Genomic DNA, 16,240 nt, shown 5'->3' with positions numbered 1-16,240 from the left:
GCCTTTAATCCCAGCACTTGGGAGGCAGAGGCAGGCAGATTTCTGAGTTTGAGGTCAGCCTGGTCTACAAAGTGAGTTCCAGAACAGCCAGGGCTACACAGAGAAACCCTGTCTCAAAAAAACAAAAAACAAAATGGAAAAAAAAATTGTGCTTATGACTGGCTATCTATTATAGAAATATTTAAATATGCTTCATAGGTATATTCATTTATATAGTCTGATAACATGTTATATATACATGTACAGCCAAAAGAAGATAATAGGCAAAAAGTCTTGCTATAATTGATTTCTGCATGTTTCTCTACTTTTGCATATTATATGTGCTCCTTTAGGCTCACTTTTATTATCATAAACAGCATAGAAATGAAAGCAAATAAATCATAATATATACTACTACAGCCCTTTCCCCTTTGCTCTGTGTCACAGGAAAAACAATATACAGACAAAAGAACAAAGCAACCTTCTTCCTCTTAGCAGATGGGAGTTTCTCTGACTGTATAATCAGGAGAATTTCATAGAGCTTATAGTATTCTGAGCACCCTTCCATTTGGATCTGCCGCCATTAGCCAGAGCCTTTATGGAAAGGGGCCATCTCTAGGGTAATAGCATTGTAAATTACAATCAATGTACTCAATTACTCTCAGAAACCAAAAACTATGTAGTGCTCTGGTGTGCCTTGTAATCAGCACCTTTGAGAATGTAGCTAACAGCATTCTGAATGGGGGAAAAAAAAAGGAAGCTGCTGTACGTGTGAGAAAATGGATGTTGGAATTATATCATCCTACTGATAGGAACAGCATCTTCTGTGGAAGGCAACCTTCCCCCACCCCCACTATCATTTTATTGATTTTTTTTAAAAAAAGCTAAATTGTGGCCTTGTAGCTAAGAATGTCTTTAAAATCATTTATTGCTCTAATCAGCCTGGCAGAGCTTTTCTGTCATGCTGATAAGGAAATTAAACTTTTCTCATACTGTGCTCACTTGCCTCTGATGCACAGATGTTTTGTTTTCCTTTTCAGGGAACTGATTCAGAAACTGAAGTCTTTCATCAACTTCTATAGCGCTTTGCCCGGCTACATCTGCAGCCATAGCCCCGTGGCCGAAAATGATACCCTGTGCTGGAACGGACAAGAACTTGTGGAGAGGTAATCTTTTGTGAAAGTTAGTTATATGTAGCAACATTTGACAACTAATCATATCTGAAGATCGATTAAATTCCCTTGCTTCATTAACTTCACAGGAAAAATTCTCCACATAACATACCTGTAAGCATTTATTTATGATGGTCCAAATGCTGCATATAACTTGTAGCTCTCAGAGGATTTGCCCACTTTGAAGCCCATGAAGAACTGCATATTCAGGGATTTTTGACAAAGTATAAAGCATATGATGAACTTTTTTCCGTCTTCAGTCATTTTCATCTTGTCACTAGGTGGACCATTATTCCTTCTATATGAAACAATCATATCCATGCTGACTGCTCTCAGTTATTGGGAGTGAATTTTGCATTAAACACCATGCTAAGTAATTTGTACATGTTAACTTTCTTTGCAACAATCCAATGGAATGAATGCTAAAAATGAAGAAAAGAAGAAAGGGAGGGGAAATAGGGTGCCATTTGCTGAAATGTTTGCTCATTTGAGGACTTTTAGTATAATCTATAGTAACTGTCATATCACTGTTTATAAAGAATTTGCTCATCACTGACAAGAAAAGAATATATTCATTTATTCAGCAAATATTGAACACCTGGTTAAGTGCCAGGGATCTGGAATTGAACAATACAGATGAGCAGCCCTGTCCTTATGGAGTTTTGCTCTAGCAGGGCAATGGTTCTTCATCTCCAGTGTGCCATGTATAGAGTACTAGCTTGTAATTACAGAGTGAGATCTACATGATAGAATGAATGCTTAGGAGCCTACAACTTGCTTTTAAAGGTGTGCAAGTTGTGTAAGCATACAAAGAGGAGAGTATAAAAGAGACTTGGAATGGAATTCTGAGTCTTTGCCCTGACTGCTTGCTTAACTTATGGAAGGCAACTTGATCTCCCTAAACAAGCAGTTCTCAATGTGTGGTTCATGGCCCCTTTGGGGGCCAAATATCAGCTATTTCTGCATATCAGATATTTACATTGATTCATGACAGTAGGAAAGTTACATTTATGAAGTAACAATGAAATAAATTTATGGTAGAGGGTCACATGAAGAACTGAATTAAAGTGTCACAGCATCAGGAAGGTTCCACTAGCTCTGCGTGTTTTTCTTTCGTTGTTCAGTCCTTCATACACTCAAAATTTATAATTTTCTTTGTCTTTGTCTTTGTCTATTGTTTAATTTTTAAGAACTTCATATATCGTTCCCCTCTTCCTTCTCCTTTGCTATCTCCTCCTACATCCAATTCCTCCTCCCAATTTTTCACTTGTTTTATCTATTGATTTTTATTAATTTTTATTTTATGTGCATGAATGTTTTGCCCGCATATATATCTGTGTGCCACATATGTTCCTGGTACCCATAGAGGACAGAAGAAGGAGTCAGATCTCTTGGAAGTGGAGTTACAGACAGTTGCGCACTGCCATGTGGGCTCTAGGAAGTGAAACTAGGTCCTCTGAAAGAACAGCAAATTCTTTTAACCACTGAGTTATCTCTCCAGCCTCCTCTTCTTTAAGTTTTATAGGTAGGTAGGTAGGTAGGTAGGTAGGTAGGTAGGTAGGTAGGTAGACATACAAACAGATAGATAGATAGATAGATAGATAGATAGATAGATAGATAGATAGATATTATATATTAATCTGATCTGGTGCAGCAAGCCTCTGATCTTAGATGCTCTGGAGTTTGAGACAGAAAGCTCAACACCTGCCTGAGTTACAGAGACACTACATGTTAAGTACAAAGCTAGATGCTAGGGATACAGGTAAAAGACAAATGCATTTTACCTCCTTTGAAGAGCTTACATTCCAGTGGACTCTGACTCAGGTTGGTGAATAAAATGTATTTACAATATAGTATAGTATAACAGACATAGGAATATTCTGGCGGCAAAGGAACTTGTTTGCATCTTAGTTCTGTGTGTTGCCTTGGCACAGTCAGTTAATACAGAAGGTCTCCAGGTCCTTTTCTGTAAGGGAAGGGCATTTTACAAGGTTACCTTGAAGCTAAAGTAAGGTGAAGCATGTAAAGCTCCCCTTAGAAGACTGGTACATACTGCAAGCTCCATTCATGTCTCATCTCTTTTTCCCTGCCTTTTCCCTCTAACTCTTTTCTTTACAATGCAAGATAAAAGACATGCCCCCAAACAGCTTGTTTCTCATCTAAGTAATTTTTCTAACATGGGACAAAAGAAGGAGATTGCACGCCACCCTAGATGATGGACTGAACTTGTATGGTGTTAGACTCCTTGGAGAAAATATGAATGGAGCTACAAAGATTAATGAGTCCATGTAGCATCCTCATGCTGGAGAAACTATGTTTATTTGTCATCCTGAATGGTCAAGAGTATTAAGCAGAATCATAAACATGTACTTAACTGTTATGGCAATTTTTTAATTGTCAGGGGAAAAAAAGACAGTTGGTTTTAGCTTTATAAAAAGCTTATACTTTAACACACACAAAAAAAAATATAGTACTTAGAAAACTCCCACAAGCCAAATACAGCTCTTATCTAAACTTGATGAGCAAACACCCTAGTGACTTGTTCCACTGCTATGATAGCATGAAAAGAAGAAAGAAAATGCATTCCTGAATATTGAAGTGACGTATGTGCTAATAACAATGGTCCCATATTAAAACAGGCATTTTAATTTACAATATATTTAGTAACGTGCCAGTTCATTCATTTTACTCTAATGTGTGAGCACCTCCTACATATCAAGTCCCGGTATTGTTTTCTTCATTATTATAATTTTTAAAGTGCATGTAACTGCACCACATGCGTCTTCTAATGTTTCAAGGAAATAATTAGAAGGTCTAGTCTGAACTTATTCAAAACAGTACTTTTCCAAGGTGTTTGAATAAGCAGAATATTTTTGTTGTGTCCTGATCATATTAACTACTTTCATAGATGGTAGACACTTATGAAGGATGCTGCCTTCGAATCAAGAAAGTAAAAAGAAATTTTTGTAGTTTTCATTTTAAGCTTTAGGTAGATTTTTTAACATGTGCATGTTTCATTAGCTTTTCTATGGCTTTTATCTTATACGAATGAGTGTGAAAACTAGGCGAACACATTTTTGTGGGGTTAGCTTGTTTTGTATAGTGCTGGTTACCTGGCACTCATTTTGTAGATTAGACTGGACGGGAATTCAAGAGAAATCATCCTGCCTCCCCCCCCATGAATGCTGAGATTAAAGGCATAGGCCGCACCACCTGTCCATTTTAAGAAGTCTGTCAACTGAAAACAATTGCAGTCCAGAGGCTAGGACTCAGATCCTCGTGTATGTGAGGCAAACATTTTACCACTGAGTTCAAATACCAAGCTCTTGTTAGTTGAAAATATTTTTATTGAGTTTTCTTTCCTTTATGCCTTCATGTATTAGAATAAAATAAACACTTTAATATGGAGAAAAGTTACTCTAAGTTCTTATTTTTACATCTGAAATATTTTTTTTCTGGTCACAGCTTTTGTGTCAGACTATCTAGGAACAAAAGATAAAAAGGAAGGGGGGAAGAAATAACATATTTGCAGACAGAATAAGGCTAATATAAACCAGGAAGCAACTTATCTTTGGTTAGTAACCTCGGGTGATAATTAACCTGTTCTTGTATCAGTGACCTAATGCGATGATGAGACTAGGGAATAGTGCCGAAGTCAATTTTTTAAAAATTCCTCAGAAATGTACACTTAATGATATAAAAGTTCTTTAGCCCGAAGACATGTGTGCCCTCTATTTATGTCATTTGTAAAGATTAGCTTTACACTCCTGTCTCATCTGCAGTGAGAATATCTTTTATGGAGTTTCTTATTTAATTTAGTCTTCAGTAGTAGTCTCCACTTAGAGTACCACTGCTATCTTTATAGATTCGCTTTCTATTCCTTAGAAAAGATTTTACTTTTAGGCAAGAAAATTTATGAAAATGAAAAGGCCTGACAGAGAATGAGACTTGGTCATTGGAGATACTTGATCAAATGGAAAATATAGATGCCGGAAATCCTGAGCAATAGTTCTGTCTGCTGAGTAGTCAGTGCTCCGAACTTTCCGGGCATACCCACCTCTCCCCTTCTCAAGAATTAAGGGAGTTGTTTTCTCTGAAAATTCCTTTCTGTTTTTATCTCCTGAATGCAATCAACAGAAGGAATGTTTTCCCATACCCAGTCTCAGTGAGGGCCATTTACACCTATCATTCGTTCTTCTTACTTCTCCAATTTATTTTTATATAGCATGAGATTTCAGGATTAAACTGCAAAGTCTTTGAATTAACAACCTTGGCCCAGTTGAGCCACCTATAATTGCAGAAAGCAGAATTCTTCCAGCTTTTGCCTTTGTGAGACAGAATTACAATTAGGGACTAATGAAGACTCAGAGAAAAAATAAACAGCCCCACCAAATTAACCCTGGGATTAGCAATAGATAACTCTGGGGTTCTACTGCACTGTTCCTGAAAATACATAAATGGAGAGCCAAATTGTCCAGTCAACCTGTCTGAGTAATTGCCTGACATCTTCATTCTTTTTCTGGATACTTTGTCCCACATAAGCCCAGTTTCACAGTTTAATTGCATCAATCTTTAATGTATTATATCATGGGCCAGCCAGGTGGCTCAGTGGGTCAAAACACTTGCTGTTCTAGCCTTACAACTTGAGAGGCCATAGCGGAAGTGAAGAACCAACCCCAAAAAGTAGTTCTCTGAGCTCACATGTGTACCCACACTCATTCAGCCAAACTGTCAATTTCCTCATTGACCAACAACATGTCCATGTTTTGTTGCAGTCATTCTCTCCCAAGTCTTTTCTTCTCAGCTCTGGGTGTAAAATCAGTTTGCTTTTTTTTTTTTTTTTTTTTTTTAATAGTTAGCATTGCTCCTAGAAACGTGGAGGATAACCAACAGTGCGGAGATAGCCACTTGAATTTTATCGTGGGTGGCGCTCACTTTGATTCTGCCCTAGATGCCCCTATTGCTCCTTTGTGACGTAGCTGGGCTGGATGGACCTCAGACCAGGTGTCAGTTCCAGGAATGAGCTTTGATCTTTTCTGGCTGAGAGTTTACTTCTGTTTATGGGAAATCTGTATTCATCTTGCAGCCTGAATGGCTTAGACTCTCACTTGGGGCATCCCACACTTCAGAACAAACTCTTTGAGATCTACAGAGAGCTAATTACAGTGAAGGTGCCTCTTCTCCATGTTTTGCAATCTTTCTTTGCATTTCAACTGAGAAATTATATATGCACGTGCACTGTGAATTCTCTTTCTGATTTTCAGCCATCAGCCAAACCTTCTCATGTTTATAATGCCTTGCCAAGATTTCTCTGAAAATTGGAAAGGCAGAAGTAGGGATATGCAAAACAACTCCTTTAGTCCTCAAAAACTTGTTTCTTGTCTTAAAACCTTATGGGTGTTTTAAAATGGAATAAGGAGACATTTTAAGTTTTGAAGTTTGGGGAGGGGGGAGGCACGCATGCACATACACACACAAGTGCCTGGGTGTGTGTGTGTGTGTGTGTGTGTGTGTGTGTGTGTGGTGTATGCACATGAGCATGTAGATAAACACAACCATGGACAAGCATGAGGAGGCCAGTAGAGGTTGGGTGTCTTCCTCTATTGCTTTCTACCTTGTTGCCTTAAGACAGTAACTCGTGCTGAATCAGGAACTCACCATTGCACTCAGGCTGGCCGGTCAGTGAGCTCCTATGGTCCACTTGGCTCTGTTCTCTGATGTTGGGGCTTATAATCATGTATAGCCAAGCTTGTCCTTTTATATGGGTGCTGGACTCCAATTCAGATTTGTTTTCTGCTTGCAGAGCAAGAACACATACCTTCTGTACCATCTCCCGACCCCTGACGTTTTCTTTTCTTCTCTGCTAGGTTACAGGGCTAAACTGTGACATATCAGCAAGTAGGAATGAATGGAAGGAACTTTACCAACCAGTTCCTGACAAATACTGCAAAATACTTTTCAAAAATAGGTTAATAAAATAGTTTACTTTCTTCCATGATCTAGGAAAGGCTGTGGAGAAGACAGCCTTGACCCTGTCTTTATACTGCTAGTTTAAGGAAAAAAAAAGTCTTTTGAGGACTTTGGTGTGCGAATAGACTTCTAGCACTGCCAACTATCAAGTCTCTCATTGGTTTATATAGCAAGCAGTCATCAAAGGAATGAAAGAAGGCTCTCTCTCTCTCTCACACACACACACACACACACACACACACACACACACTGTTCATCTCATTCCAGCTGCATGAGAACAGGCCAATAGAAGGGAGCAGATACTATACATAGCTCCCACGCTCTTGTTTTAAAATAGACTGTTTATTTTTTGATGTTTGGGCTTATTTTTAGGTTTATAGTGTGGCTTTTATCCAAAGAACCCAAAGCAGTATGCATGCTGCTTTAAATATAGGACTGCCAATGAAGCAGCAGTGTGGGAACCCTGGGGTGTAAATAAATGGAAGAGCCAGCAATTGCCTAGCATGTGTGAGAACCTGAGTTTCAGTCCATGTGCTTCCCAAAAAAGGACAATAGGCAAGCAAATTGATAGGACAGAATTTAGAGCCAACAGGAAGGGAGGACAAGAGAAAATTAAATTCTTGGAATATGGAAATGGCACTAGTTGGGTTGAGTTGGGCCATTTGGTTCAGAGCTCCCTCAGTAGCGCTCTAAGAGAACTCTAAGAGCTCCCTAATAGCACAGTGTAGCTAATACTTAGTGGCTAGCCCAATATCACTTGAGGCTTAGAAATGAAGGTTTACCCTTTAACTCTCTGGCTCTGTCTTTTCACTTATACTTCATCAGTTTCTTCTTGTTCTTCTGTTTATGAATGGATGGATAGCGGGTAGGAGAGCAAACATGGCATTTTTTATTTGGTTTATTGCTAGCTCTGTCCACAATGCTAAGTCTCTCTTGAACATCCTTGGATTTCATTCATCAGTTCTCCAGGAAGCAGAGTCAGGACACTCTGTTCATTCCACCCTGATGAACTGCTATGTATATCTTAGAATGAAAGCATGGAGGGATCCAGCTGTTTGCTAGTGTAGCAGTTTACATGTTTGACATCATCCTAGAGCGCTAAGTCAATACTGTTTGTGAAAAAGCGTTGAAAGACAAATGCATTACACAGAAAATTACTTAATTCACCACCATGAAATATTATTGATGGCTGCTAAGAATTAAAAAAAAAATCATGCTAGAACAAGACAGATATGTCTGGAGTGTACCCATGTGTAATGATCCATCTAGGGGATTAGATTGCTATATTTTTCATCATAGATTTATCACAAACATAGTCCTTAGTGACAGCTATTTATCAGAACTCACTCCATGACAATATAGTAACATTTATCCCTTAAGATTATTTTATGGTGCCACACACAGTAGCTTTACCTTCAAAAGTAAATGAGAAAAAAAAATGGGTCATCCTGTTGACTGATGGCTTAGTCCCCTGTGCCTCACACAGAGCATGCTGCCTTTGGTTGGATGTCATGTTTTAAATGTTAGGAGAAGACATCCTCATGCAGGGTATGGCTGTGCCTGTGGACCACCTGTTGAAGGTTGGATGGCTTAGTATTTTCAGGAGAGTATGTTTGTCCTTGGATTACACAGTGCCAGCAGTCCATGGACTCAGATCATTTTATTATACAGAGAGCATTTGAGTGTCTTCTTGGTAGGTCCCCATCATATATGTGTCCTCGATAAATATCATTTCTTCTTCATCAAGATTCAAAAAGAAGAGTCTTCTCTCACCGCCACTGCACCCGGAAAGGTGACACAGTGGAGCCATGAAGGATAATGACTACTTTCAAAGAAATTATTAAAGTGACATATGTGAGCTCCTGTGTCTTCAAAGGGCAAAGTAGGAACTTTGTAGGTTACGGACTGATTTCATTGGTGTTCCCCATCCTCCCAATATTATTTTTGCATCATCTTTTGAAAGAGACCTGCAGTGGGAAGATTGTTGAATCTCAGGCAGCGGATTGTCACTGGTACATGCTAAGGGTTCTAGTACTAAGAACCTGAGACGTTAGGAAACATGACCCAGGTAAGGGAGGTATTTTGAAGAAAGTACAGTCTTTAGAATGATCCAGATAGATCTCTCAACTCTCATTCAAACATGAACTCTATGCTGCGGTGGGGCATTTAACAAAAGATGGGATGCTGATGCCTCCTTCCCAGTTCATAGGTGTCTTCTGGACACCTCTGAACTGGGAAGAAGGCACAACCATTGTAAGCACAACCATACCATTCATAGCATAGTAGAGAGGACCATGCAAATGTCAGTAACAAGGACAACATGTATGGGCCATCTTCTTCCCTAATAGGTAAACTGGATTTTGGTTTTGTTGTTATTGTTGTGTTGTGTTGTATTGTTTTGTTTTGTTTTCTAATGCTTATGAGTTTTGGGAAACCAAACTGTTGAATGGGATTACTGACCAAGCAGGCTTGTATCTTTTGGGGCCCACTTAGTCGAGAGGGTGAAATAATGGAGCTGTTTGTGTTTCGGACACCAGCTTTCAATGAGCTTTCCAAGAAGAATCCTTAGAATGGTTTTAGTGATATCAGTATGAATGGACCAGCAGGCCTGGGGCCATATACATTCTGGTAGCTAATCCACAAATTAAAATGCACCCCTCAGAGAGCCTGTAAATTAGGTAAAGAACTGATTCAGTTTTGGGTGCTAGATAAGTCTTCTCACCTTTCCTGATAAGTCAGATAGTCCGTTTCCTTTATCACCTCATTAGAATACTTCTGACCTTCCCAAATAGCAAAGCCTCTGAGATACTTTTCTAATTACTTTGACTCGGCAGGGTTACTTCTGGTAGTCAACCCCTGAGTGTCAAAGAAAATGGAGTCTTTGGACTTGGAGTGCCAAGCATAGAGAGAAGTATTTTTAAGGAAGCCATTTTCCTAGGAGCCACCTCGCAATGGCTTGCCATTAGAGCCTACCTGGTCGGTGTGATGGCTGTCATTGTGGTTCTGGGGTTGAAATGGAAATGGTTGACAGTACCCATTCTTTATACTTACTGACCCCACGTTTTGCCTCAGGGTACAAACCTTTGGTGGTTTTCTTAAAAGAAAATGACTTATCTGATTATTTGTATTGCTATAAATACAAACAGTTGACAATTAAAGAAAAGTAACAATGAATTTCCAAAACAAACAAACAGAAAACCGGAGACACATTTGAAAGGTATGTGGTACCATGAAGCAGGGCTATTGAGGCATTTTTGAAGTCAGCGTGTCTAGGGTTGAATTTCTATTCCATACATCTCAGCTTGTTTTCTTCTCCAAGCCCCAGCTTCCCCACTTGAAAATAAAGGTAATTGTTCACTTAGAAGATTGCTAATGACTTTAACAATATTGTTAAAATGGGCCATCAAAAATAGTAGCTATTGTTGCTGTCAAAGCCATTAATCAAGACATCTTTTGATTCCAGAGGGTGGCTCAGGGACAGAATAAGCATTTGCCTAGCATGTAGAAAACCCTAGAATCCATCCTCAGCACAGAAATAGTAAGCACATCTATACAAACGTCCCTTGTAGATATTCACTAGGCCTGGATGCAGCAGCTCCCTTTGACAACCCATTTCTCAGGAAGAACGTGACCTGCCTCCACTCTTTTTTTTTTTTTTTTTTTTTTTTTTTTTTTTTTTCCCCAACCCGGGGGGGCCGCACAGGTGAAAAAAAAAACCTTTTTTTTTTTTTTTTTTTTTTAATCTTATCTTTTCTGCAAAATGTGAATTCTCTGGTCTTGTGCTGAGTGATAGTCCACAGCCAGTTTATAAACCAGAATAGGGTTAGTTAGCAGTTCAGAGCAATTGCTTACCACTCTGAACTTCTTCCTGTCACCTTTCACTAAAGAGTTGTGGAAGAGGAGACAGATCATTAACGTCCGGCATCACTTCCCAATTTTTCAAGGCAGTGAACTTTATTGTTTTACACAAGGCTGGCTTCGATCCTTGGGTTTGTCTCCTTTATTTCTGTGCGAAGGGAATGCACTTCCATTTGTAGCTCAGGAGTCAGGGCAGCTTTCCTACTGTTTCCCTGTAACCTCAGTGAGCTTTAAAAATAATAATAATGAACTCTTCTTGTCTTTTCTTACTTTTGTTTTGAGGTGGGGTTGCTGAGAATGCCAATGAAAGTATGATCCTCCTGCCTCTGCTTCCGGTGTGCTAGGATTACATCGTGTATGCTACAATAGCCTGTTTATGTTGTGCTGGGGAGTGAACCCAGGGCTTCCTGCCATCCAGGCTCTATGCTCAACCCTCTTCTTGTTTTGAGCACGTCATCACCTCTTTCTTTGCTTCTAGGTGCCATTCTGGGATCAAAGCTTGGATTGGTCCCTGTTCACAGGAACTAGACTAATGTGTCCCATTCGAGATAAAAGCTTGGAGTTAGAGGGGCATATATCCGGTTATGCTCTGTAAATATTCATACTAAAGTGCTAATTTCCAAAATCTATTATGGAAATCTAAGACAAGGACTATCCTAGAAGGGCTTAGAATTTCAAAGCTGTAGGACTGGCCCACCTCTATTTATCCTGAACTCTGAATCCTCTGCCCCATGCCTTAGTGTCCTCACATCTCAGGTTCCTTTAGCATGTTCCCAGTTCCCGTGCCCAGAGATCCTTTACATGGCTGTGTCTAATTTCTCACTATCTACTTAAAGATAGTATCGTGTGTTCTGTTCGTATGTGTCAACATCCCATTGTACCTGGTGTACTCAATGCACTCAATTCAAGGAGATGCCCTTTGTTCTATGAAGGTTCTATGCCCCATTGTGGGAGAATGCAGGAGTGGGTGGGTTGCAGAGCAGGGGGAAGGGGGAGTGGATGGGGGAGGGTGTTTTTCAGAGGGGAAACCAGGAAAGGGGATAACATTTAAAATGTAAATAAAGTATCCAACAACAATAATAATAAAAGGGTGAAGCAACACATTGACTTTTGTGAGGAGCAGGCTTGAGGACTAGACCTAGCATCCCCTTGGGGACACTGCATCTATTCCTTGGGCAAGTCACCTGAACTTTCTCTTTAACCTCTTAAGGGGTTGTGGTGAGCCCCCAATAAAATCATGCACATGAAATGGATTTGGAAGTTGAAAGCACCTTTCCTATACTAGATTTTAATGTGGAAGAGCAGGTCTGATACAGGGAGAACACTGCCCTGAGTAAATGGGGCTGCACACTAGATGATGAACACAGCATCACTGGCTTCTCTTTGCAAGCACGCCCTCCTCAAGCAGCCTCCTGAGCAGCTCTCTCTGTGCATATCTCTAAATTTCTTTTTTTTTTTTTCTTTAAGCAAATCTGCCTGGCCCCACAGATTTCTATTTTTAAACAAGTCAGCCCATGGTCTTGAATAAAGCAATCGGTCCTGGATTGGAAGCTCCTCAGAGACTGGAGGTGTCAGTTGTAAAGAACAAAAAGTCTGAGTAACATCATTTCAAAGAAGGAGCACTTGTATTACTTTCAAACGCATGTAATAATAGTGCTGGGGACTGAACTTGAAGCACGTATGAGCTAATGGAATAAACAAATGAGAATCATTGATAATGAGGCTATTGTTGTGTTCCTATCCTGCGAGGGAACAGCATTTTCAGACTGATTATCATGCCCCTGGGAAGCCTATTTAAGATCTTCTTCTTCCTTCCTGGACACAAAGAATTTGCCAGTTTAAAAAAAAAATCCATATCCATGGATACTGACTGATAGCTCAGCTTTTCTCAATGAAGGCGGATAGCACCTAGCAACAATGCACTGTGCTTTGGTTATTAAAATATAAAAATAATAAAGCAATTTGGGGGGGGGTAGAATTTGATCCTCAGAACTGCATAAATTGAGCGTGGGAACACAGAGCTTCATTTTTGGGCACTGGGGAGGTAGAACAAGGAAAGTCATCCTTGGCAACATAGCAAGTCTGGGTTAGCCTGGGCTACGTAAACTGTCTCAAGACAAACTAATTCACCCTGAGCAACACATGTTTCTGGTGCCAACAGTGTTAAGCTTGCCAGTCTAGTTCATCTGGGACTTTCCACTTTTTAACATAGAAGTTCGCAGGTTCCACAAATCCCTTCAGTTTTGGGTAAATTGCCAATAGCTAGTCACCTTTAGGCCCCTATGTCTCTAGCATCTACTAAATATGGAAAAAAATGTCATTCCAATGAGGATTTTGCTTCCTCATTCTGTTGGTTTATCGGCCTTTCCTCTTTTAACACCTCTGACCTTCCCCTGCCTGAAGGATTCCCAAACACTGCTATCTTTACTCCTACATCCTTTCCAAGTTTGACACTTCACAAAGCAGGACTCACCCAGTAGACATGGTTAAGGATGATAATAGCTCCCTTTGCTAGCATGCTCGCCATCTGCCAGGCCCTGTGTGCTATGTACTTTGTGGACATTCATTATCCCAACAGCCTTTGTGGTGGGCTGTACCATTTCCCCTCATCTCTCCCATTTTTACTGATAAAACTTAAGTGCATATTACCAGAGGATGCTGTGCTAACAAAGTGGATGAAATTCAAAGCCAGCCAGCCAGCCAGCTCCTGCCTTCATCCACTCTACTGCTCTGACTGGAAGAAGCTTGGCTCTTCTTTGGGGTTCAGAACTTTATGCCTTCTTCTTATTGATAGAATCTCTAACCTAAGTTTGCTTTCGTTGCTAGTCCACTATGCTTAGGATGAGTGCTCTGTGCAGGTAAATCTAGTCCTTTCTTTGCTCCTCGCCCCACCCTAAGGTCCAAACAAGAGCATCAGGCCTTTCCAATCTCTCCAGTTCTTTTTTTTTTTTTTTTTTGTACAAAAGTGAGAGAGCTCTTTGCCCTACAGCTACTCCAGTGCCCAGCTAGAGGGCGCCCTTTGCTTGCCTTTGCTCGCTCTTCCTTCATCCTCTTCTAGACAGGTTAACTTTCTTTATTTCTTTGTTCTTTTTTTTTTTTTTTTTTTAATGACATGGGGCCTAGGCTGGTTTATGGGGGTAGGGGGTGGGAGGATTTGAGAAGGAACTGGGAATTTGAAAAGAAGAATGCCATGCAGCCACCTGAGTGACTTTGAATTTCTACTTCTATTTGTCCTTGATGGCTTCCCAGATAGTCCACAGCGAGGGTAGTTAAACAGAGCCCCGAGGTATAATCAGTCTCGTTAGGATCTCGGTGAGTTCTTCATTTCAGCCTTCCAGCAGCTAACAGGGGAGCAGGCAGGCCAGCTGTCTGAGATGTTGTCAGAGTCATTTTCAGGTTCTGATCCTGGAGAGTTTGGGGTGGGATTCAAGTAATTAAATCTTAAAGAAACCGGCTCCCTTAGAGGACCACACAGCTCTGACGGGGTTTCTGAGCAAAAAGAAATGGAATTCAATCACTGTTGCTCTGAATAATACAACTGCTCAGAATGAAAATCAGACACCCTCTAGCCACAGAGCCAGATCAGTGACCAGAGAGCTCTATCTAGAGAGGTGCCAAGGCCTGAAGGGCAGGTAAGAGTGGAGGAATACAAAGTGACCTAGCAAGCAGAGGGGGGAAGACAATTTTCACTCTCTCTAAGAACCTCTCGGCTAGAGAGCTTGGGTAGTTTCTGACCCCGTTGTCCTTGTGTGCATTGCTGCATGCTTTTATTAAGTATTTATGTGGCACTTTATATTTTACCAAGTGCTTTACAGTCACTTTTATTTGGCTTAGTAAAGTTTTCCTGGACTCCCATCTGCTCTAGGCTCACTCAGGAGACTCATTTTGTTGTTGTTTGCTTAGCACCGCCACGCCTGCAGCTTCATACAATGAGTGGCTTGTTCTAGTGGCAGAGCAGGTGCAAACTGTTGGGGGACACCTGAGCGAGCAGCTTGGGCAGTCGGAGTGGACCCGGTTCACGCTGGAGCTCACACCCACTTTCCCTCTGTTATTCTTCGACTCGACTCTCTGGTGGCTGGTGACTAGAAGGTGCCAGCGCCGGGCCCAAGCCTGTTAAGAGTGGGGCTAGTCTGATCAGGAGCCGCTGGCGGTGACAAGCTCTTTGTCTATAGACTGGTTGTCACCTCTCTCTGTGCTCTATATTGTCACTCGTCCGCCAGATGAAGACTCACTGAGTGTCCTTTCTCCCTGCTGCTTTCGGATGTCGGTTCAGGAATTGAGACACTGATGTTAAGAGAAGGCAGTGACGGAGTAGTCCCGCAGTGTGTGATAACTCAGGGTTCTGGGCCCGGGTTCACACTGGCTCCCTCACCCTTGCTAGCCCCTTCCCCGCTGTGAGAGGCACACTATTCCAGTCCACCGGATGCTGCGCTATAGAAACCTTTATCTTTTAGTACTTCACAATGTGGACACTAAAATTCCCAAGTCCTACTGCCTCAGCATCCGGAGCTTCCTGATGCTCGATAGGATGCCAGAATTGGAAGCATTCCACCCCTGACCTCACGTGATGGGTCACAACCAAAATGTAGGTACACTACAAATACCCCATACTCCTAGGTGGTTTGAATTATGTGGATAAAGAATATAGGAAACGGGGGCTGGTGAGATGGCTCAGTGGGTAAGAGCACCCGACTGCTTTTCCAAAGGTCTGGAGTTCAAATCCCAGCAACCACATGGTGGCTCACAACCATCTGTAACAAGATCTGACTCCCTTTTCTGGAGTGTCTGAAGACAGCTACAGTGTACTTACATATAATAATAAATAAATCTTAAAAAAAAAAGAATATAGGAAACAAGGAGAAATTTTATGTGCATCTCATCTACAGGATATCTTATTAAACACCAGACAATATCCCAAAATTGGGGGAGGGGGTGCGGGGAAATCCACACACTTCTACTCCTGAGCATTTTGGACAAAAGATCCTTCACCTGTAATAAGTGGAGGGATATTGTCTGGTGTTTAATAAGATATCCTGTAGATGGATCCCTAAAGTAGGGTGACTTGATAGGTGGACGAGACTGGCAGGGAGACCAGAAGGCCAGTCAGTGTAAGGCAGGCCCCCAGTCAAAGACTGCAGATCCAGCAAGCCTGGATGATTAGAACTATAAACTGAGCTTTGTTGGGGGAGAGGCCCTCCACCTTGAATCAGCCCCACAGACCTCTTTACTGAGGCCCTAATGTCTGCCAGGAAACGAAGTAG

The 16,240-nt window shown here is 41.0% G+C and overlaps 1 protein-coding gene across 1 annotated transcript in view; it reads left to right on the top strand.

Moving 5' to 3' along the window:
- The window catches only part of Gpc3 (glypican 3), a 338,342-nt gene that overhangs the window by 227,920 nt on the left and 94,182 nt on the right, over positions 1 to 16,240 (top strand). The window contains exon 5 of the mRNA XM_021153008.1: positions 1,020 to 1,145. Within this exon, the coding sequence (XP_021008667.1) occupies positions 1,020 to 1,145 (126 nt within the window). The remainder of the gene's footprint in view (positions 1 to 1,019; positions 1,146 to 16,240) is intronic.

Source organism: Mus caroli, chromosome X (assembly GCF_900094665.2).
Source record: "Mus caroli chromosome X, CAROLI_EIJ_v1.1, whole genome shotgun sequence".
Lineage (NCBI taxonomy): Eukaryota > Metazoa > Chordata > Mammalia > Rodentia > Muridae > Mus > Mus caroli.
This window is presented reverse-complemented; position numbering and strand designations above follow the sequence as displayed.